At 34.4% G+C, this 25,936-nt stretch overlaps 1 protein-coding gene across 2 annotated transcripts in view; it reads right to left on the bottom strand.

The window, feature by feature from the left end:
- Positions 1-25,936, bottom strand: part of LRBA (LPS responsive beige-like anchor protein) — a 723,035-nt gene that overhangs the window by 521,174 nt on the left and 175,925 nt on the right. For both annotated transcript variants that reach the window (XM_024764049.1, XM_024764050.1), the window contains 3 exons: positions 25,129-25,288; positions 21,629-22,076; positions 13,031-13,161 (listed from right to left, as the gene is read on the bottom strand). In XM_024764049.1, coding sequence (XP_024619817.1) covers positions 13,031-13,161; positions 21,629-22,076; positions 25,129-25,288 — 739 coding nt within the window. The remainder of the gene's footprint in view (positions 1-13,030; positions 13,162-21,628; positions 22,077-25,128; positions 25,289-25,936) is intronic.

Here is a 25,936-nt window from a genome sequence, read left to right as displayed (position 1 = left end):
CATACTATACTGCATTTTTAAATGCCTATTAATTTGGATAATATTAAAATCTACCAGTTAACAAGGTTTTTCTTGAATCATTTAATATATAAATCTGTTACCAGTTCAATTATCACACCAAGCAGTGCTTCCACCCATCAGCTGAAAACGTAATAGAAAAGTAAATTCTGACTCACTAAATTGGGGTCATGATTCCTTCCATTGAACATCAAGTGGCAACAGAGATTTACAATTAGAAACTTTTTAAATTGAAGCAAAAAACAGAAACGGTTAATTCCAAATTTAGCTTAAATAAGTATGCCTCATTACCATGAAAACTGTCTTTATTCAGCCACCAAATAACTTCTGCTACACCCTGAATGCTTCTGAGTCTAGTCCAGCAAACATTATGCAATAACCACCTGAGAAACCTTTCTTAAATGATACAAGCAGAACATAAACTCCGTCATGTGTGTCCTCACTGTAATTAGTAAATAACCTGTTGTTTGCATTTGTCACATTGTATTTCAATTGGTTTTTTAAATGCCCTTTTTCCTAGTATACTAATCTTTTTGAAAGCAGAGATCTCATCTTTTTCATCCATCGATCTCTAGCACCTAGACAAACTGACACAATACAAGGTTCTCAATTTATGTTAATTGCAGAAATGATTCCCTTAATCATTCCATCTCCCATATTTTAGTAGGTCAATCTTCCCATCTGGTATATACTTCCCTCTCTAGTTCCTACAATTTTATGTCCCTATCTTTGTTCAAACTACTTTGTAAAATTAATTTTCACCATGTGATCTTATTTTACTCTCCAATGAACACTCCCAGATGTCCTTACTCTTGTATATCTGTATTGTTAAATGCCCACTCACCGTCTTATAGCACAAAATGTTCAAACTACCTTGCCCTATACAAGAGCTATCTCCTTTATGTTTTCAACAAATAACTGTGCTTATAAATTTTACTTGGCAAGAGAAAAATAATTACCAGGAAATTAACTCTGACAGAGTCAAAGAATGGATAGGTACAGAAACAACACACATTATGAGAAGTATTGAAAAAGTCTAGAAGACTAATTCGGAGGATAATTTACTGAGGCTTGAAGAGTTCTAAAAAGCTCAAGAAAGTAGGGGGAAAATAAAGTTCCCATTTAAGAATCAGGATATATGGGATAGAAAAGCATTCAATTTAAGCTAGGAGTAGGACCTGAAGAAACAGAAGAGCCATTTTCTTTCTAAGGACAATAATAGGGAGAAGGAAGAAAAGAATGGATACACACACAGTGTCAAATGCCCCTCTCTGACACAGGGACCATAAGAGTCACTGGAATCCAACCGGGATTTTAGCCTAACAACCTGGACAGTATAGGCAAAGGAGGTGTGCACAACTTGCTTGCAGCTGCAATCCAGGACATAAAGTTTCTCCTCCTAAAAGTAGTGTCCTAAACGGGCACCAAGTTAGTATTAGAGCAGACTGAAATCCCATCACAGTTCTATAGAAAGGTAGACCAAGAAAGGCAGCAAACATATTGAAGCAAATGAAACAAAGATACAAAGCTTATAAACAAGGAGGGAAGAGGGCCTCAAAGGATTCTGGAACCTATCAGGATGCACTATCAGAGGTCAGATTCTTTTGATCTATTCTTAAAACTTCAGGCATGGGTAGCCTGGAAACACCTCAAGGAGACAAAGTGGTGTGGACAGAAAGATAAAAGAAAGATAGAAGAAGAAATGTTCACCTAGGATGTAGAAAGAAAGGTGGCAGAAACAGATGAGAAGGTAGAAAAGCAGCCTCTTTGACATCTGGGAGCTGGCCCTGTATTGTCAACTAGGCCCTGGTGTTGTTAAGAGCTGGCTTAGAGCCCACAGCTAGGTCTTGTTATTCTCTCCCTGAATATAAACAATTTCATAAAACAGCAACATCAGACAAAGCCATGCCATGACCATGATGAATCAACATAAAACAATACCACTCTGTAATCATGCCCCAACAGACAAAAACATGAACTCCAGCCAAATAACAAAGATGGTCAAACATCCCAAATCTTAATATGAAAGATTGCTGTTTCTTTACAAATTAGAGCTTTAGCCTCATTCAAGTCTTCCATGATTATAGGTAAGATTTATTAGGATATTTAATCATAGAATTACCCATGCTTTCTGACAGAAGAAAGCCCCACTTCCTTAACCCCTCCCTCAAATCATCATTTTTTTCTAGTTATTTTTTAATTACACAAAGCACAAATACATCCATATTTTTAAATTCAGCAGTGTTTTGCACAAACCCTCCTAGTCCCAGTCCCTCCCCAAAGGCAGCCACTATCAGCAATTTGGAATATATCCTTTCAGACTCTGTTCTTTGCACTTACATGCAAGCTCAAATCCTATAATAAATCTTTTCTAACACTATTCCTGAGATGCCCCAAGTTTCACTATGTGCATTCTCCCTCACTGACTTATTCAACCAAAGGTTTACTACTGGGATATCTGGCTGGAGAATATTGACACAGACTTTAGATGAAGTTGGGCAGAGAAAGATGGCAATCATGGGCTTATTTTAAAAGAACCAGAATTTAATAAATCTCTAAGTAAGAATTCTTTTCCAGACAACCTATTTCATCGTGGTAAGATGCACATTTTTCTACATGGTAACATCTCTCAAATTAATGCATTTTACAAAGGCATCTTAGCAATTGTAGTCAGCCAGAAGTTGAAATCTAATTGTGAGAAAACACAGTGGATAAAATCAAGAACGCAGGAGCAGAATCAAATCTGAAATTTGGTAAATGACTAAAGGAGGAATTGCATAACCCTTTGAATTCATTATTTTGCCAATGTAAAACCTCAAGATTACATAAACTAAAGGAAAAACGGTTGAATAATTAATATAAATATACTGTCTGAATACAGGTATACCTCGGAGATATGTTGGGTTTGGTTCCAGACCACAACAAAGTGAATATCACAATAAAGCAAGTCACACAAATTGTTTGGTTTCCCAGTGCATACAAAATCTAATTGAAGGTTTGTGGCAACCCTGCATCAAGCAAGTCTATCAGTGTCATTTTTCCAATAGCATTTGCTCACTTCATGTCTCTGCATCACATTTTGTTGATTCTCACAATATTTCAAACTTTTTCATTATTATTATATTTATTATGACCATCTGTGATCAGTGATCTTTGATGTTACTACTGCAAAAATATTATGACTCACTGAAGGCTCAGATGATGGTTAGCATTTTTTAGTAATAAAGTATTTTTAAATTAAGGTATGCACATGGTATTTTTAGACATAATGCTTTACACACTTAATAGTCTACAGCATAGTGTAAACAACTTATACATGCACTGGGAAACAAAATAAATTCATGTGACTCATTTGGTGATAGTCGCTTTATTGCGGTGGTCTGGAACCAAAATTCACAATTATCTCCAAGGTATGCCTGTATATAAAATATATACTCTCATTCACATACATACATATATATATAGTCGCTAGCTCTGTCCACTGAGAAAATCTGCGAGCAGCAATACCCTAACACCTAATGTCCAGATATTGTCCTCTAAATACTATTCTCCACTAAATAAATAAATCAGAAATAGCTAATTCAATAACAGTGGAAGAAAAGCAAAATGAGTTTGAAACATCTAGTTTTCTTTTGTAGAAAGCAAGGAAATTCCAAGGAATGTTAGGATATGTCACGATGGCACAGAAGCCAACTTCAAGGGACTCCCACCGACCAAAACAGAGACAATTTGAGCATCAAAATAAATAATGATAGTAACTGACTGTAACACAGCCAATAAAATAGGAAGCCATGAGGCCATACCAATATGATAAATTAACAGTCTGGGGAACAGGATATTTAAATAATTTAAAAATACCTCTCCACAAAACACTTATTAATTAAAAAAGCGAAAGAATAACTTTACAATATAGAAACCTGGCAGTTATACTTCAATCAAGTGACGAAAGTGGTCACCATCAGCATTTTGACAAATCAAAATTGTGTGCCTTGTGATCAGATTCTCTGTCTGTTCCATAATATTCCTACCAAAGAAATACCTGTTTCTAATCACGAGGAAACATCAGACCAACCCAAATTCAGGGATGCTCATTTAAGTTGTTCCCAATTTTTTAGAATAAACAATGTTTTGTATATGCTTATATAAATCTATATACTCTCCTTTATATTCTTGAAGTAACTTCCTAGAAGTCAATAAACACACACTTTAAATGTTGATACATATTGCTAAATTACCCTGAAGAAAGAAAAAACAAATTTACACTTCTTTGATTACTAATAAAATTGAACGTATTTTCCCAATTTATTGGAAACAAAACAGGAAACAAATGACTGTTCTGACATTTTGAGTATTTTCATTAGAATCTTTTTCTTTATGATTTGTAATCATTCTATATAATTATGACAGTTAGCTTTTATCATTCATTATAAATTCTTCCTAAGTTTGTAGTGATTTTTTACCACAGAGAATTCTATAATCTTCCCTTTAAACCATCTATACCAGCATGATACAGAAAATAGGAATATCACCAAATTTTTAACAGGGTTGTTAGGATATTTAAATTTTAAAATGTAAAGCACCTAAGATAAAGAAGATTCTCCAATTTACTTTCCCACATTTCTGCAAGGTACTATAGAAAAAAAAAAGTCTAGAACTCTTCTGAGTGATCCTACTATGTATCCATGATTCATGCTATCCATTTTTAGTAGAGCCTTCTATTTATATATTACTAACTTATTAAATTCCCATAATAAGTATAAAAAGTATAATAAGTATAAAAAGTTGTCTCAGCCTGAAACCTATTTCTCTTCCTGCTTTCAAAAAGAAATGCCATGGGCTTCCCTGGTGGCGCAGTGGTTGAGACTCTGCCTGCCGATGCAGGCGACATGGGTTCGTGCCCCGGTCCAGGAGGATCCCACATGCCACGGAGCGGCTGGACCCGTAAGCCATGGCCGCTGGGCCTGTGCATCCGGAGCCTGTGCTCCGCATTGGGAGAGACCACAACAGTGAGAGGCCCGCGTACCACACACACACACACACACACACACACAAAAAAGAAATGCCAGGTCATCCAAGACCAGAGCCTTTCTCTTCCACATCTGAAGGAAACGCTGCTAACCTCTCAAGCTACCTCAACCATCAAATTCTCATAATTTCCATTACCATGTTTTTTAGAAAAGGTGTTCTACACTAGCAGAAAACACTTCCTCATCAGCCACTCACAACTAAACCATTTTCAAATTGAATCCTAGCTCTATCAATATCAGGCCAGTTTCTTTGATAACAACTACCCTTAAGAGGTTATAGGGTTGAAATGTTTCGGGGAAACAGTAAGGGTTGTGCCATTTACTAGCTGTGTGACCTTGGGCGAAGTTACTTAAACTCTCTGTGCCTTATTTTCTTCATCTGTAAAATTAACAGCGATACCTACCTCACCAAATTATTTCGAGGATTAACGTAGTTAGAGCCTGTACCACAGTAAACACACAGTGAGTGACAGCTTCCCTTCCTACCCTGCTACTCTAGGATTGCCAAGTTATGTTTCCCTTTAGTCTGTACTTCAGGCTGAAAAGACACCCAAATTTTCAACAAGTATTCATATGACATTAAACATAGGTAACTTAAATGAAATGAAGCTTATAAAGTGCCTTTTTAAAAATTCACCATAAAAACTTAAGGAAACCAAAGGTAAATTCTTTTGAGAAGTCTAGAAACCAATCCCAGATTTAACTTCTGTAAAAAGTGGATTTCTAACAGCTTTATTTATCAGATTGGTATAAAATAACCCATGGCCATAAACATTTGGTAAACCTAGCCACTGTCCTCTACAGCCTGTCACTGCCTCACACCACTCCCACAATTTTCTAAGGCTCACTTCAATTTTATCTGGGCACTTTGATTCAACTGCCTCTTTTAACTAAGGCAAAGTTAATTCTGGATATAGATAAACAAAGCCAGGCTCTAATCAGAGGTTTTGTAGATTTAACTGATTAAGAAACAGCAAAGATCTGGGACAACTTGACCTTCCCTGAAACATGCTTAGTCTTTAGGCAGAATTTGATCAATAATCAGCAGTTATGATTACAGTTCTCAGCCAAACAGAAGGATCTGGAAATCTGGACTATTTTACCCCCCACAGGCTTGGTTCCTTTGGAGAGAGGGCATTGCAACAATCTTCCACAATTAACTTCTGCGTAATTACTGAGCCTATCTCTTAGAGTGAGCATATTCCCACAACAAGATGAATTTATCCACAGTGAATCTCTCTTTTCCTCAACACATTTTCTTCCCCTTCCACTGATAATTAGAGTTGACTCTTCTTTTTACTGGGATTATAGTTTCTTGCTGACCTTCCACCCATCCTTACCATCCTGCTCAATCAAGAGTTAATTATACATAAAAACTCTAACAAACTGAATGGAATCTATCCTAATGCATAGGATTAATTTTAAAATGAAGTTAAAGTATGTACACATTTTTTCGTGCTGACAACTTTTTAAAGTATATATATCAATTCCCATTTCACCATTAAAAGATTTCCATTTTTGCATTTCTCACAATAAAATTTCAAACTAGAGGGCAAGACAAGGTGAAATTGAAAATTTTTTTCACTCTTCAGTATGTGGTATTTCTGACAATCAGGACCAATCCTCCTATTCCTACACAACACTCAATGAAGTACTTCAGAGACCAAATAGTGTTATTACACTCAGTTAATGACACCTGCAATTTTCTAAATTCTTGACAGCAATAAGATCATTGAACCACGGTTGGCTACTGACTTCTATTACCAGTAATTAATGAATTATTTCTGAGCTTTATTTTTCTAGTGGTAGTTTTTTAAAGACCATATTTATTTACAGTATATGAGATATTTTCTCTAAAAGGCCTAATTGGGATTCCCCTGGTGGCGCAGTGGTTGAGAGTCCGCCTGCCGATGCAGGAGACATGGGTTTGGCCCCAGTCCGGGAGGATCCCACATGCCGCGGAGCAGCTGGGCCTGTGAGCCATGGCTGCTGAGCCTGCGCATCCGGAGCCTGTGCTCCGCAACGGGAGAGGCCACAACACTGAGAGGCCCGCGTACCACAAAAAATAAAAATTAAAAAAAAAAAATAAAAGGCCTAATTGGTATTTTTTCTTGAGCTTTTCTGAAGTTGACGAAAAGGAACACATAAGGCCTCATCTACTTAAAAAGAGATAGAAGTAATAAATTGCAAGAAAATGTTTGTATGAGGCTTCAGACAGTAGTTTAAAACAACATTAGCTTTTACTGCACAAATTGAGACTAATTTTAATGAGGTGAAATATATATATCAAAATTTGAAAAAGTCAAGGAGCATTGGTGGCTCTACATGAAACAGTAACAAAAACGCTTTCTTGACACTACCCTAGAAATAATGCCAATTTTCAAACCTTAAAAAGACTATAGCAGAAAGGGATTTTTTATAAAGTGATCTTTTCAAATCATAAGAAAATACATTACCAACAAAGATAAGTGAATCAACTAGCAATTGTTTTAAGGAAAAAAAAAAATCACATAAAAAATAAACTAAATATATCAGTAATTTCACATCAGGTTGACCTTCATTCCTACCAGACAGAAAAATGTTAACTTCCAAATACGTTCGGCATTTTTTCAACTCAGATTAAAAAATCATAAAGATATGACAAATTTGTTTTTAATCAATTTAACAATAAAAATATTTTCAACAAGTGATCAAACATGTAAATTCAGAAGCTACTTCCAACATATGGAATGGTACTGACTTATCTTTTCCTTATCCTTGCACTGATAAACTGGCTCCTTCAAACTGACAGTCTTCCAGACATTCAAAAGAACAAAAGGGAAAATGTAAATAGATCATCTGTCTAGCATCTCTCCAGGGAATAGCCGATTGTTAATTCAAGGTCCCTAAGGGTCTACATAAATAATGCCCTTTGCAAAAAAGTACTATTAATACAAATGCCAATATTTCATCCCTAAACACGGTTATTTTTTTAATTGCCCTCTCTCTCCTTTTCTCCCTCTTTCCCTCCCCACCCATTCCAGACCAATTCAGGGAGGGATAGTCTATATGCCCAGCTAAAATTCTTCCTTAAATAAAAGAAACTTTTATTGGATAAGTAAAGATAAGCCTCTTGGGTCAAAGATTATATAAAGCAAAGAATCAAAATTTTCCTTCAACATTAAAAATAAACATACTAATTTATAATATGCATGGCTCTGATACACAGTAGAGCCTAATACTCTGGTAAGTAGTGTAACTGTTAAATTTTGCAAATTAGCAAACACTCAGCACATAAATTATTTAAGAACAGTCTATTTAGTTCCTTCATTGGGTTAGCTTCAATTTTGTTTTAATCGTTTACGCTTTGCAAATCAAACATATTTGAAAACACCACCGGACATTTGAAAAAAGTGTAACTGCATCTTAACATATATTGTAGTCTGGACAATTAAACCTTTACTAATGAGTAACTAAAATTTACAGATTTTGATATATTTACTAAAAACTCTATTTTCTCTTTTAGTGTTCTTTATAAATAAATATGCATACACAAAGGGCAAACCTTGTTTCTTCTGATGAATCTTTTACCACTTCTTATGAAAGGTTTGCCATTATTATTATATTACACTTTTTTGCTAATAAAATGCTACAAAAGCTAAGAAACATTATTCAAACTAAAATCTGAAATTTGTATGAGTCAAAACTTGAATACCGATCATAGTTTTAATAATGTACACTGTTTTAAAATGTATTTCCAGGGCTTCCCTGGTGGCACAGTGGTTAAGAATCCGCCTGCCAATGCAGGGGACAAGAGTTTGAGCCCGGCCCGGGATGATCTCACATGTCGCGGAGCAACTAATCCCGTGCACCACAACTACTGAGCCTGCACGCACTCTAAAGCTCACGTGCCACAACTACTGAAGGCAGCGCGCCTAGAGCCCATGCTCTGCAACAAGAGAAGCCACTGCAATGAGAAGCCCGCGCGCTTCAACAAAGAGTAGCCCCTCTCGCCTCAACTAGAGAAAGCCCACGCACAGCAACAAAGACCCAACGCAGCCAAAAATAAAAATAAAATTTTAAAAATAAATAAATAAATAAAAATAAAATGTATTAACAAATCCTTAATTTTTTCACAAAATTATAAAATTATTTGGGTGGCAATGTTTTGACAGAAAAATCTTTGACCTCACATAAGTTGATAAGTTCTCATTCTTTTTCTGGGATCCAGTCCTAGTTTGTCTTTAATTGTGCCACATATAAAACACAGAAATCCCATTTTGATATCAAAATTTCCAAATAGTTTAAACTTTTTTGCTACAAAACTCATATTTTATGTTTTCTGTTCAACATGGTTTCTTCCAAGGAAGTTCCCATTTTTGCTAATGTACTATGTACTATCAAGTATATTTTTTTATTAACCAATAATCTATTACTAACTATGAGCAGTTCACTTTTTGTTGCTGACTCACTATAAAATTCAGAACTGAAGTCATCCCAAGACACAAAGGTTTATGGTCCACAGAGACAGATATTAACTACTTTCATGTAAAGAAAATAATCCAAGATCAAACCAAGAATAATACCTAAGTTACCCAGATCTGCAAGAATAAACTGCCCAGCTCACCATGTAATCACAATAGCAATCAATTCATCCACAAATCATTTTTCCCAAATCTTGCTTGAACCAGAAGCAGCATAATAAGCTTTGATATACTGTATAGCCTATTTTTTTTAATGGCAAATAACTTAAATCAAGAGATCTACCAAAAAGAAAACAAAAATCTATCAGCTAAAAATATTGATGGCAGAGAGATAACTATTTGTTTGGATTCCAAGTGAAAAGAGAACAGACTACAAGGGCAAGTATAGTAGGCAAAAGCACGAAAAATAGGGCTGTAGGAGAGTAAGAAATAGGATGACTGAAAACACTCAGTTGGGTTAGCTTTCTTATCAAGGCAGTAATGTTCATGGCAGCAATCAATGGAATGGAAATAATAAACTAAAATCAAGACACCATATAAGTGACAACAAGAGCCTAGTGACAGAGGAAGAGGAAAGGAAAAGTCAGGTATGGAAATCAAAACAAGTGACAAAAATAAAGACCATCATCACAAGAACAACTCAGAATGACTTAAGTCATTTTTAAAAAGGAACGAATTTTTTTTTTTAATAAAGGGAGCTAAATAAAGGAAATGAACTACAAATTCTACCCCAAAATGGAAAAAACTGGGAACTATTTGAGAAACACTACCACCACAAATTATACAAAATTTAAATAAGAGGGGGGAAAAGGGTACATTATGGGCTGGATACAGGGCTTTGTGGGGTTTTACCAATAAATATGATAGTCTTCAAGATAGCAAATTATTTTGTAATTCTGCATATGGTTCTTCAGGGTATTTTACATTATAATGAACTTACTGGAAAATATACAATGGCTTCAGAAAGAAATGTGTTATGCTGTTTTATATGAAATATTACTCATCAGCTTTCTTTCTGTTTCTTATCTCTTCTGAAGACTGCATGAATTTTTTTTCTTTCCCTTGTACCAATTTTATTTACTTGTTTAACATTTTTTCTGGCTTTATTGAAATAAGTCAAAGACTGCATGAATTTTGAAAAATATATTTAAAAGAAATCAGAGGATCCTATTTACCTTGCCCCATAAACTGAAATTAAAGGGTAATATATTCAAAATAAGATGATAATATTTTACTCAGTGTACTGTGAACCTCTGAATTTACTACATATGCTCTGGGAAGTTATTAGGAATTCACTATTACTAAATTTAAAAGACAGCAGAAAGTTTCATAGATATTAGTAACATCTGACTTTCTCCCAACAGGGGCTTGTCTAGAAAAATCACAGTTGATTTTTTTTAAGGCCTTTGGATGGAGGTGGAAGAACAGAAATTTGCATAACCAGCCCAAAACAGATCCCCAAATTGCTTCTTCACCAAAGTAAAAAAAAAAAAAAAAGTATCAGAGTATAATGATGAAGGAAATAAAGAAGGAGAAAATAAAGAAGAGGAAATTTTGCTGGAGTTCTACACTTACTTTCCTTTATTGTTTCTCACTAAGACAATGAATGATGAAAAACAAAATGTAACAAATATACCACACTATTGCAAGATGTTAACAACAGAGAAATGCAGAGAGGGTGAGGTTGAGAGCATATATGGGAACTCTCTACTTTCCTTTCTATTTTTCTATAACCTAAAACTGACCTAAAATATAAGGTCTATTAATTTTTAAAAATGTTTTATTAAAAAAAGAAACAAGGCAGCACAAAACTGTCTATTACCACTGCAGCTTTTGGTTTCCTTGTGGATATTTTTCTTCAACAACTATTTTTTCCTAATTATAAAAATAATACAGGATTACTGATAAATTTTTGGAAAATATACTAAAATTAAAAATTTTGAAAATCAAAATTTCCATTAATTCATGGAAATAATCAAGTAACTTCAGAGTACATTTCCTTGCTTCTTCCATGTATGAAAAGTATATACATACTTCACATAGTTACGATTTCATAGCATGTAAAGTATCGCATGTAATTATTTTTTTACTTAACCTACTGTGAGCAATTTCTATTATCACTTAACACTAAGAAATTTGTAAAGAATTAATCACATTTAAAACTTTGAAAAAAAAGTTTTTGTTAGCACAAGTAAAATAACTACAATGAAAGGAAAAAGAAAAGCAGGAAAGACAAAAGAAATAAACAATCCTGGGACTTCCCTGGTGGTGCAGTGGTTAAGACTCCACGCTCCCAATGCAGGGGGCCCAAGTTTGATCACTGGTCAGGGAACTAGATCCCACATGCATGCTGCAACTAAGAGTTCGCATGCCACAACTAAGGAGCCCACATGCCACAACTAAGGAGCCTGCTTGCCACAACTAAAACCTGCAAGCAAATAAATTTAAATAAATAAATATTTTTTTAAAAAATACTAGTCTTTGTTTCTGGAACACATGATACATAGTACACAGAAAGGAAAAATTAAATGTCCCTGACAACTGGCTAGTAGAAACATCAAGTTAGCAGCAAAACTCTCTGAGATATACCAAATAAAGGTAGAACACTGGATAGGAGGCCTGAGATGTCACAAAAGATGAAGGAAAAACATTATTTCTGATTTTAACATAATCCACCTAGTCATTCCTTAAAAATTCCTTTTATTTTTCATTAATCTCATCCTAGAGTAACAAGAAAGGATGAATCCTTTGGGGGATTAATTTTTTTTTTTAGTTGTTTTTTTTTTTAATGAAATAGCACAACACTTAGAAATATACTACTTATATAAAATAATATTCCCTTTGTCCTAACTTGGTCTTTTTAATATCACATAGTCTTCAAGTTCACCTGCTATTATCACTGAGCTTCCAATCAACATCTAGGGATTTAGGATCTTGCACCCATACATGTGCACCAAAAGGCTTTTACATTTGGAAGGAATAGAGAGAGAGAGGCAGGGCAAAAATCAAATTGTAGTAAGAGTTATTGAACTACTATGACTAATGCTAGAATGATGATAGACTTGAGGGCAGCATTCCCTTTCCAAGCATCTAATTCAAAAACTATGCAAGAGAAAGCAAAGTACTGGATACCACATAAACATCTGGCAACTGATAACCAGATTAAAAGACCAAATGTCAGCAAAACTTTCTCATATTAACCACTATCTATACACATCTTCTCAAGTGAAAGGAAAGGAAAAAAGTATTTTAATAAATCTGTCATTCATTCAACCACCCAACCAGCAGCATCCAATTTGTCATACACTACTATGTTTAAGTGGAGAAAGTATTAAAATCCTTGATTTAATTTATTTCATATTACTCAAATTTATTCAGAAAATAATCAAATAATCAACAACATAATACAAAAGCATAATCATTCAAAATATCCCTAACAAAACTTCTTAACTTAATCAAAAATCCTAAGCTTTGCAATGGGATTAAGAACTTTTTTGTTGAAATCGCTGATAACAAACTCACCAGGTGATTCTCCCCCTACATCTGAGGCTTGGGCTGAATCTACTGAAGAAACCACACTGACAGCATTGGTAGGTATACTTGTAAGTGGTGAAGGTAAGACTGCTGATTTTTTTGTTGCCACGATGACACTTCTGTAATAAAGAAAGTAAATAAATTTTAAAATACAGATAATCACTCAAGTTAATTACATGAATTTCAAAACAGAAAATAGGAAACCAACTTCTTTTTCCTAACTTTTTCTTATCTCTATTGTGATGTACAACTTAGAATATACTCTCAATAAGAAATCTCTTCAGTGGTGTTCACAGTTATTTATACTTCATTTTTTTAGAATCGAGACAATGTTCTACAGAAATATAATAATCAGTTTTAACATTTCAATTTATATTTATAATATTCTTTAAATTTAGGATCATCTTTAATTATCCACCTTAAAATATAACCAAAGGTATATAGGAAAATAGGAATTTGGCATTCAAGTGGAAAATTAATTAACTTTTTCTTAACCTCAGAAGTGAAGCAGAAAACTCAACACGTTTCTGTAAGGATTTTAAAGCACCACTAAGTTGAAATGATAAAACCTTAGAAATCTTATAAGGTAAGAAAATGCAGGTATGAACAATTTTTTAACATGTATACAACCAAAGTTTTACTTTTTAACTCTCGTAGACTGTCTTATATTACATAGAAAAAACAATGCATAGGCATAAAAAACCTAGATGTAAAAATATCAAATAATCAAATTTGTTCAGCTTGGGTATTACTCAAACACAGGTATTTACGATATACCAATTTCATTTAAGTGTAATACTTTATCCCAAAATAGTAACTAAAAGACCTTAATAGGCATAACTTAAAAGGCATTTTTAATTGAAGTTAGCTCCATAAACATGCAAAACCCCAGTTAATGAGGTAAAGAGGACAGCTAATATATAATGCACTCCCACAGCAGTGCTTACTTTTAATTACCTGGTATTAACCATAAGCCTAAAGTCTTCAACATTCAATTTATTTAATCACATCTTTTGTTGACAATATTGTAACTGCAAGCTTCAAGTACTCCCTTAACAGCTTTAAAGTATTCAGTTCCTAAATAAAGTTACTTAGATACTTGATCCAGATATAGGTATTCCACAGTCAAAATTATATAATTCCAGCACTTTAAAAATACATTTTGTTTTTACTGTTACATCAAAAAGAGATAATACAAAGTGAAATAGGTTTCGTTTTACTTCAGTGCCTATCATTTGACAGCAAACACTGTTGCCAATTAAATCAAGTTCTCTTGTGCTAGGCATGGCTTATTCAATGTACTTGGGGGTAGCTGGTGTCACATCATTATAAGGGTGACTGCCAATGTTAACTATACACTAAAAAATAGAAGCAACAGCCACCTGAGCCCTCAATCCGAAATGGTGTGGCTTAAATCATGGTAGCTTATATCGGATGAAGATTATTGACTTTAGGGGGAGCAGATGACCCCCTCTGTGCGCACGTGCGTGTGTGTGTGTATGTGTGTGTGTGTGTGTGTACACGTGTGCTGGTAGCACATTCAGAAAACAATAAAAAATGTAATTTGTATATTACCTACCATGGGGCAAATATTTACAAGCCTATTGTTTAAGAAAATCTCTAGCTACCTATTTCCTAGTAACCTAGTTTGGGGGGGCGGGGGCGGGGAGGGTGTGGAATATGGAGAATTTACTTTGACGTTTGCTCACAAAAGAAAGAACTAGCAAGATTTAGTTTAATCATCCAATAGGCAAGTACTGATAGGAGCAATAGAAATTAACATTTAGAAAAGTGAAATTGCTTTTTCTATATTTGAAACTTAAGCCATAAACCTACCCTATGTACCAGCAATTCCACTCTTAGAAATTTCCTCCAGATAACTGAAGTCCACAAAAAATAGGTACAATAACATTCAGATAGCTTTACTGATAAGAGCCAAAAACTGGAAATAGCCCAGAATCCTTTAAGCAGAAAAATGAATAAAAATATGGTGGTGTGTTTTTACAATGGAATAATATCCAGCAATAAAAACATACAAACTACTGATTAACATACCACATATGAATCTCAAAAGCATTATGTTGAGTGAAGGAAGCCATATACAGAGGAACATAAACTTTGTATTTCCTTTCACATGAAGTTCTAGAAAAGACAAAACTAATCTATTGTTTAAAAAATAAATAAAAATAAATTTAAAAAATAGAACAATAATTGCCTGTGGGGGGTGGAGACAGGCATTGGCTGAGAAGGAGCATGAAGGAACTTTCAAGACTGATGATATCTTGATTGGAAATTTAGGTTACACAGGTGTTTAATTTGTCAAAACTCATCAAATGGCATACTTAGAAATTTGTGCCTGTTGTTGTATGTACATTTCACCTTAAAAACAGTATTGATGTCTGGTTAGAGATCTGCACCTGAAATGTTTGAGTGAAGTGATCTGATGTATGCGACTTACTCTGAAATGCATCAGAAAAATAAGAATGACTGATGAATAGAGAGATGGCTATATGGAGAACTCTATGATGAAGCAAACAGTTAAAGGCTAATTGCAGAATCTCAGTGGTGGGTCTCTGGGTGTTCAGTGTACAATTCTTGCAAATTCTCTGTATGTTTGAACATTTTCATAATAAAATGTTGGAAAGCTGGTAACAAAAAAAAATTGTTTACCACAGATGTCCCATAATATGCACAATCTCTATGTGTCCAAGATGGTACAGTTAATAAAAGATAACAAAAGAACTTGACCTCATTTCTATTCCTTTAAACAACTGTCATTAATAATGTTTTGTTTTGGTTTTTCTTTTTGCGGTACGTGGGCCTCTCACCGTTGTGGCCTCTCCCGCTGCGGAGCACAGGCTCCGGACGCGCAGGCTCAGCGGCCATGGCTCACGGGCCCAGCCGCTCCGCGGCATGTGGGATCTTCCCGTACCGGGGCACGAACCTGTGTCCCCTGCATCGGCAGGAGGACTCTCAACCACTGCGCCACCAGGGAAGCCCCTAATAATGTTTTCAACCATGAATAATAGCTATACTTTATTTCAGTTCAGTAAATATTTATTGTCCAGTATCTTTCACATATTCTCATTCCTGACACATCTGAAGTGTGGCTTCCTATATGAATTTACATTTAACTAGCACTCCTTACACACTACTGCAATATGCTGTTATGGTTCTTGAACTGAGCATGTACATGCTTTCACAACTCCAGTCCTCTGTATGTGCTATATCTCTACCAAGATGCCTTCCTCTTAGTCCTGCTTGCCAGCAAAGTTCCTTCACACCTTTCAAAACCTTGCTCAAAGGTAAGCCTCCCCAGATTGCCAAGTCAGAGTCCACTATTCTTTGTGCTTCTACATGATCCTATTATATAAACTTAAGAAATTATTAATGAATGCTACGATTAAGTGCTGACAATATGCCAAGAATTATTACTCAATTCACAAAACAATCCTAACATACAAATTACCTCCATTTAAGAAAATTTAAAAAGTAAACCTCAGAAAGGTAAAGTAACTTGCCAAGGTAAATGGCAGAACTGTCCCACAATTCTGGGTTTATCTAAACAAGAGTCTCTAATTTGAACTGTTTCCTCATACTGACCTTTATGTTTTATTGAGATATAATTCACATTCCATACAATTTATTCATGTACAGTACACAATTAAATGGTTTTTAGAATGTTCATAGAATTGTGCAACCATCACCACAATCATATTAACATTTGAAGGTAATTCTATATAATCATCTATAAGCAATGGTAATAAAGATTTCCAAGATATTAAATTATATATGTACTACTACTACTAAAATACAAAAATATATCTGCTCAGAAATGGAAAAGTTGCATTCTTTAGCCCTGCTATGTACTTAATACATAATAGAAAAATAAAATTAATCGATGTCCAAATTCAATGACTGATTCAAATCATCACTGAAGAAGTAACATAATAATACTTTAGCTTTGTGCCACATAAAAACAAAGAAAATTCAGTAACAAAGATTCCCTTAAAAGGGCAGTAGGCAGATTTCAGGATATTTTCATTCCAACTGTTTTTACTATTGTTAAATTATAAAATTTCTGTGTACAAGACTAAAATCTTCAACACAGGGGGATCTTTAAGCTATCATATTTATCATGTATGAAAGTGTAAATCTAAACTAGTAAAGCATGTCTTAAAGTTTAATAAAATGCCATTGTTTTCAGGCTACAGCTTAAGTTTCCATTTAAAAGACAAATTGAAATCCTTGTTAATTTTCAAGAAACAAATTACTGAATTTTTAATACCAGCCATCAATTTTAACAAAAAGCACTTCAAAGTTTTTTGGCATAAAAAATTTGGAAGACAGGTAAGTCTTTTAGTTATATAAGCTATTTTTCCAAACTTTCAATTAAAAACCAAATATTAAAATATAAAATTTCACATATTATTGCTTTTTTCTTTATACTCACCAACTTTAATGAATAATTAGTATTTGTGAGCACTATGCTAAGGACGTATATGAATTATGTTATTTATAACAACCTATGAGGGAATTATTTATAACAACCCATGAGGTAAGTACTACATATTATTATCCCCATTTTACAGATGAGAAAGAAGTAATTTTTCTAAGTCTCCAGAGATAGAGAGTGTAAACACTTGACTTTTTTTTTTCTTACCTGAACTAGGGATACTTTTTTAAAGATTTCTTTTTATTGAGTAACGACAGAAAGCAACAATGTCTTACAGATCACTAAGGTTCAGAAGTTCCATTTCAGAATTATATCAGTTTGAATTATCACAAACTTTCACATAAATGCTATTTTCCTTAACATGCAAATAGTTCACAAAAGGAGAAAAAAGCATTTTAAGCCTAGTACTTTAGTCCCTAAGGATCTAGCTGAAAAGCCAGACAAGCCCTTGAACTTTATCAAGATAAATCCCTGGCATCCGCTAATCACCAGAGAGGATCTTCAAATTAGATAAGAGCGAGAATTTTGGCATGGGAATGAACACAAACACCTTGCCATCCACAAAGGCCCACAACCTGGCAGCCTTTCAGCAAGGTTCCACTCATGTAGCTGTTACTCTAAACGTTCCAGCTATTGCTTGGAAGTTGATAATTCTTAAGATATGAGGAGAGTTGTGACTTCTGACACAGCATTCCAGAGATAAATACATGATCAGAAGGACGCTTTGAAATTCTCAAAGATATTCCTCTGGTCTAAAGCTGCATGAAAATAGTTTTTCAAAAGGTGTCTCTTGCTAAGAAAAAGAGGGGGTAAAAACAGAGCAGTTTGCTTGCCATCAGATAGTATGTTAAATGCATACCAGACATGTAAGTTCCAAATAACCTCCTGAAAAACGCTATCACCAAAATTCCGCTTTGTTTCCTGTTTCAATAAACCCCTTTAAAATGTATTCCCTGTGCACAGTTTCCTAAATAAGTTTGTAACCTACTCACTGAAGGTATCACTAAGGCATAGACAATTTCTATGCTATTTAAAAAGAAATAAATCCCCAAGTACATGAAATTTGGGGAATTTGTAAGGAAACAACTTTGAGTATATTAGTAAGATTTATTAAATGTAAAACTCTACCCTTAAGTTATTCTCACTATTCAATCTAAGATTAATACAAATTTAAACAAATTCATAAAAATTGTGAATATTAGAAAAAACCTAACCATTTACACCTCTTCTCACCCTCAAAATATAGCCATTGCTGTTTGTTATAAATTTTTTGAAGCATATGGGAACATATATATCTATTTTTTCAAAAGATCATAAATTCCAAACTAAACTGTACTCTGCTTTTTCCATTTAATAATATATCTTGAATATCATTTTACATCAATACATCAGTTGTGCTTTTCTCTCATCAGTGGCTGCATAGTATTTACTATATTCACAGGAAACAACACATGTAACCAATTCTTAATAAATTGGCAACTATGTTCGCATAGCACAGCCAAATGACAGGATTTAGAGTCCACTGGCCACGGTTTAAATTTTAGCTCCACCATTTATTAGCACAAAAGCTTAAGGCATTTATTTACTTTCCCAGTGCCTCAGGTTTCATCATCTGTAAAGTAAGAATAAAAACAGTATCTATCTATCCACCTACCTACCTATCTATCTAAAAAATGCACTTTAATACACCTTCACAGGGTAAAAGCTCAATAGGTATTAGCTTAACTATGAAATTCCTCTTGCAGAAAGAAAACATTTTATACTTGCATATATCTTCTGTATAAGCTTATATAATTAGGTTTACATATTTTAAATTTTAATTAACTACCAATTTTCCCTCAGATAAATTGTACCAATATGCCCTCTCAACAATATAAAAGTGTTTCTTCATACCCTCGTTAAGACTAGGTATGATCTTTTAAACTTCTGGATTTCTTCATGCTAAGTGTTATAGATTAACATATCTTCAATATCATTTCACACCAGTATATATTGTTCTGCTTTTTTTCTCTTTAATAGCTGTATAGTATTGCACAGTGTTAAGGATAAGGAAATTGAGGCTCAGGAGGATGAGGTAATTTGTCCAAATTCATTAATAAGTAACAGAGCCAGAACTCAAACAGTTTCATCTCATTTCTAGAGTCAATATTCTAACTCCTATATTATAAAGCCTAATAAAAAAGAAAAAGACATCTGAATCTAGCAGCCACTATATCTATAATGTCACATTAGACATATACCAATATGCTATTTACCTGGAATTTAGACTCTGTCAATCTCATCATTCCACGACATTGACCTAATCTTTAAACAGAGGTAGAGGGAGTAAGATGATAGAGGATGATGGCAAAAAGATTTTCCATTAAAATTATATATTCCCTGTGTTCTTTCAGAGCATATTAATTATATAAATAATTTTAACCAGCTTGGATATCTAATGTGCCAGCAAGTCTGAAGTAGAAAACTAGGAGATGAGATGAAACACAGAGAACAGGAGACACAAAGAAATAAATAACCAGACAGAGGGAAATTATGATGAGGATATATCAAAAGTAAACAGAAGCCAACTGGAAGGAAATCCCACTGGCCAAATCAGAGACAATCTGAGCATCAATATAAACAATAACAATAATATTATAATTCATCCTATAAAGTATGAAACCGTAAGGTCATATGATGAATGTACTGAATTCATTTGATGAGGAGGGTAACAGTTTCTAAACCCCTCTTCCCAGGGAGTACCTTAACAGTGGAGAAACCCAGAAAATACCATTTCTATAAATGATCAGAATGAGTATCACCAGTAATGAGATAAAACCATGTGCCACTTGTTAGAATACAACAGGAAGAAATAGCATCACTTCTGTGATATTACTTCCAAAGATGCTTTAGCTTGAATCTAATCCCCAGGACACTAATTAGACAAATCTAAACTGAGGGACATTATACAAAACAGCTGGGCTCTCATCTTCTGAAGTGTCGAGGTCATTAAATTTAAGGAAAGACTAAAGAACTGTTCTTCCAAATTGAAGGAGGATAAAGAGACACAACAAAATACAACACATAAGTCTGAATTCGATCCTTTTACTATAAAGAGCATTACCGAGAAAATCAGTGAAACTTCAAAGGTGTTTCAAGATTTGACAGTAGTATTAATATTATATCAATGTTAATTTCCTTATTTTGATGAATGTATTGTGGTTATGTAGAAAATATACAATAAAATATTCAAAGGCCGTGTAGTACTGTATCAATTTTCCCTCAACAGATTCAGGAAAAATAAAATTTCTTTTAACTGGCAACTTTTCTATAAGGCAGAGCTTGTTTTCAGATAAAAATATTGATTTTTGAAAAAGAATATGCTTAACAACTCTGAAACATACATGTCTTACAGGCAGAATTTCAGAAAATTTTCAAGCAAATTGGCCAAAGGTTTCTTAGGACAGCAGAACCAACAAAGTCAGGAATCTATAGTTAGCTTTCTCAAGCTGTCAAGACTCTGAACACTTTGTTGAATTCCTGAATCTGTCGGAATCCACAGAGTCCCACCTTTTTTCACAAAGGCTGGCACAGTACCGACAGCAGGGGAATGAAAGGTAACCATTTGTAAATATAGGTGATTTTTAAGTTGTAACAAACGAAGAAAAAAGTTATTTAATATACAACTTGCCAATGTAATATTAAAATTATTCCTAAACAATCTTAATAATTATGTTGATAAATAAAAATTTGAAATGATATACAAACCATACAACAAAATATCTTTATAATTTTTAAAACTATATCAAAACATCCCTTTTTAATGTTGAAGCTACAAAATTTAACAAAGTTAAATTCTTGTTTAACCTTTAAATCCTTATAATTTATATATTTATAAACTAATGAGAACCTACTGTATAGCACAAGGAACTCTACTCAGTGCTGACCTAAATGAGAAGGAAATCCAAAAAAGAGGGGATATATGTATACCTATAGCTGATTGACTTTGCTGTACAGTATACACTAACACAACATTGTAAAGCAACTATACTCCAATAAATTTATATATTTATAAATTTATAACCTTTAAATCCTTATAATTTATATATTTAAATCCTTATATTTATATATTTAAAGACTATTTACAGTACCTGTCAAAAGATCTGAACTGCACAGGCTGCTCAACAGATAGATCACCAAGAGCTCCAAGGCAGGCTGGTGGCAGAAGGGCAGGATCCACTGTGACTCCATCTCCTGGTATGTTAACCAAGCTTCGGAGAATGTCCTTCACGTTGATATTTTTTGAAACAGGAACTGATGGTGCAGCCTTGTTATCCAATTCATTTTCTCCATCACTTTTGGTTTCCTGAGATTTACTGACTTCTGAAGAAAGAGTGCACAGCACCTCACTGATGGCATCTGGGCCTGCACTGACACTTGGAGGTGCTACAGGAGGAGCTACGTCCACATTGCTTCCTAAACCAGTAGCCATTTCTTCCCCAATGCCTGAGTCCCTCCTTCGAGCAGATGATGCACTTTCAGATTCTTCCATGGATGCTGGAGTTAATGGACTGAATGCTGCTGGTGAGTTTTCTACATCTTACCCAGAAAAAGAAGAAAAGTATGAATTAAAAAATTTACAACTCATTTTAAAAAGGTACACTCAGTCCTAATTATTTTAAATTATGAAATATACAGCATGTGCTAAAAGGTAAAAAACAAATTAAATAATCTATAAAATGTACTCAGTAAATAATTAGATGGTTTAATAAAATAATAATAATAATAAATAATAACAAAATATCTTAGAAAACCCCAAACTGAATATGACATACCAATGGGTAGCAACACAAGGTTGAAAGCCATTGGCCTATAAGAAAAAGTCCAAAATCCTTAGGATAAAGTACAAGGTTCTTCAATAATATGAGTCGGCTAAGTTGTAAACTTTATCAGGGCAGGGAATGTACGTTCTTTAACAGTTCATCTCCAGCACCTATGACAATGCCTGGGCCTACAACAATGCCTGGCAAGTAGTAGGTAGTCAATAAGTATTTTTCAGATGACTATTCAACTCCAGCTTTATCTCCTGCTACTCATGGCATAACACATAATACTTTACAACACCAAAAATTACCTCTACCTCAATCATGGTTTCTACTGCTAGAACACTTGTTACCACTCCTAAATAATTGAATAATTCAATGGTCCTTAAAATCTAGTTCAACAGGGAGCATCACCTTTTCTACTTGATTTTCATTCCCTCCAATCAGGTGTTCACTCCATTCCAACAAAAATGCTCCATCTTGCTAAATCCAATGGTCAGTTCTCAGTCCTAACAGCACTTGACATAGCAGCAGCAACTGATTATTCTCTCCAACGTGACAATACTTTTTTCACTTGGCTTACAGGACACGATGCTCTCCTGGTTTTTCATCTACTACCTTACTGTTGTTCCTTCCTTACCTCCTTCACTTCTTTTTCTCCTGGATTTCTTAACTTGAAGGGACTTAGTACTCAGTTCTTAATCCTTTTATCTTCTCTATCAACATTTATTTCCTTAGTGGTCTCATTAACTCTCAAAGTTTTAAATACCACTATTTCAATAAATAAATACACAAATAAATAAAATTCAGACTGTTATATATATAACTGCCTACTCTGAATCTTCTTTTAAATGTCTAAAAGACATCACAAACTCAACATGTTGGAAACTGAATTTCTTATCTTCTTCCTTTAGTATGTTTCACCTTCAGTCTATCCAAGTGCACCTTATAATCATTCTTGACTACCTTCCATCTTTTGCATATCCACAGCTAATATTTTAAAATCCTGTTTTCTCACTATCAAAATATATCCAGACTCTGACTGCTTCTCACTAGCCCTACAGCTACCACCCTAGTCCATCCCCAAAATTACCTCTTGCCTAGGTTATTGCAATATCCTCCTAACTGGCTATGTTAAGACTGTGACATTAATGGTTCTATTGGCCATGCTTCCTGGTATTCACCCCCTTGAGAAGTCATTGAGTCTGGGCTGGGCCTGATTCACTGTAACCAACCGAATGTGGTAGAAGTGGGCCAGTTCTGTGCCCAAGCTTAAGATCTGGCAATCTGTACATTCTCAGAATCTCTGAACACCTCTATAAACAATCTGGCTACCTGGTTGGAGTAAAACCAAGAAATTCATCTGAGAACAAGTAGCAAGGCCCCACACATACAACCCCAGCTTAGCCATTTCAGTCACTCAGCCCTAGCTCTTGGAGCCATTCTAGCTGAGGCACTAGATTAATGAGGAGAAAAGCCATTTCGGACTTTCCAACCCCAGCAAACAACATCTGTAGCAGGGATGAATCATTACCACTGTGACTTATCTGAATCAAATTCATGGAATGATGTTAACAAGACTAAAACAGTGAGTTTTGTGAGTTTTAGCTTCGAGGTAACATGTAACACAGCAGTACATAACTAAAACATTGGTTTTTCTTGCCCTGTAGGGTGTATTCTTAAAACAGAATCCCAAGTGTTACTTTTAAAAACATATCAATTCTAACTCCTGTACTCAAAACCCTCCAATAATTTCTCATTCTCCTTAGAGTGAAAATCCCTTTCTCCTTAGAGTGAAATACCCCCTTTCTCCTGGTCATTCCTGATAATTTTCCCCATTCAATTTTTCTTTTCTTAGGACTTAACACCTTCTAAAATAATCAATACTATAAAATTTATTTAATAAATGTACTTATTTTCTACTTCCTCTCACTAGAATTCAAGCTCCAGGAGGGCAGACTTTTTTTCTTTTGTTCATTAATAATGAACAAGAACCTAGGAGGTAAGGAATGAATATTGATTGGATAAATAAATCACCCCTGTTGGGTAACAGCTACTTCTATAACTACAATACCTGCTTCTCTATAACTGGCAGCTAATTTTATAACTTTCCCTATAACTGGCAGCTAATTTTATAACTCCAATTATTATAGCTATTTGTTAACAAATCTGTCTCATAAGAAAATATAAGTTATTTATTCTTTACAAGAAATGTGGAGTTAAACAAAAATGTTTAATATTTTATTTGTAAAGAATAACATATTCTCGGGCTTCCGTGGTGGCTCAGTGGTTAAGAATCCACCTGCCAATGCAGGGGACACAGGTTCGAGCCCTGGTCCGGGAAGATCCCACATGCCACAGAGCAGCTAAGCCCATGCACCGCAACTACTGAGCCTGCGCTCTAGAGCCCGTGAGCCACAACGACTGAAGCCTGCAGGCCTAGAGCCCATGCTCCGCAACAAGAGAAGTCACCGCAGTGAGAACCCACGCACCACAACAAAGAGTAGCCCCTGCTTGTCACAACTAGAGAAAGCCCACACGCAGCAACGAAGAACCAAAGCAACCAAAAATAAATAAATAAATAAATTTATTTTTTTTAAAAAAAGAATAACATTTTCTCATCTTTCAAATAGATGGCTCACTTAACAAACAGAAACCATCTCCCAATTGCAATTAACTACACGGTACTTAAAATATTTGGTTATTAGTAAAAATAAATACATACTCTCACTTTATACATAAATTCCAGAATCAATATTTTAACTATCATAAGTAGGTAATGTTTTACTTGAACTTTGGATGCCAGATAATAAAATACAGAAACTTACCAGGAAGTGATAAATTCCCACTTTCACTACCAGCTTCCTTAAAAGACTGGCTATGCCTTTCATTTTGGGGTTCCAAAATGTCTCTGTACTTCGAGACCATAAGAACAGAGATAAAGTATACAACTGCCAAGGCTAAAAACTGTGCTTGTTTGCTATCCTCCTGGGGAAAAATAAAAGGAGTTGATCAAGCCACTATTAAATAACATGTTTGAATCTTACTTTACATGACAACATTCAAATAGAAAACATGTTCACAAATCTTTCAATATACACAGAAAATAGTAATGAATTCACCTGAGCAAAGATTAGGCAAATACTCTTGGAAAAATGCCTGTAAATATTAGGTTTTATGCTTGTGAAACATGAAAAGAGAGAAGCTGGCTTGTTTTTTTAAATTAAGTAACTAAATCTGAAGAGATATGTCCTAATATACTTTGTAAGGTTAATCAAACAGCAATTACCATTATATGTGAACAACTATTTTTGCTTCCAACCATAAGAATTAAAATGTTTTAAAAAATCAGAATAACAGTTTTCCTAAAAGACAAGCATTCAAGATTTTTTAAAGTAACGTTATCACATACAGAACTGGATGCCAAAGAAATTCTCAAGAGTATTTTAAAGTAATACAGACTCAAGTGTCCACAACGGAAAATATAGTGTCTACCAGAAAGAAAAGGACAAACTAGACTGACCTCTAAAGAGGTCCAGGCTTCATCTCAGCTCTACAGATCACTTACATACCTGTACATCAATGACCAGTTCACCTAGTCAAATTCCCCATTTTCAAAGGAACATTGTACACATC

Source organism: Neophocaena asiaeorientalis, unplaced genomic scaffold, assembly GCF_003031525.2.
Source record: "Neophocaena asiaeorientalis asiaeorientalis breed wild unplaced genomic scaffold, Neophocaena_asiaeorientalis_V1.1 scaffold594, whole genome shotgun sequence".
NCBI lineage: Eukaryota > Metazoa > Chordata > Mammalia > Artiodactyla > Phocoenidae > Neophocaena > Neophocaena asiaeorientalis.
This window is presented reverse-complemented; position numbering and strand designations above follow the sequence as displayed.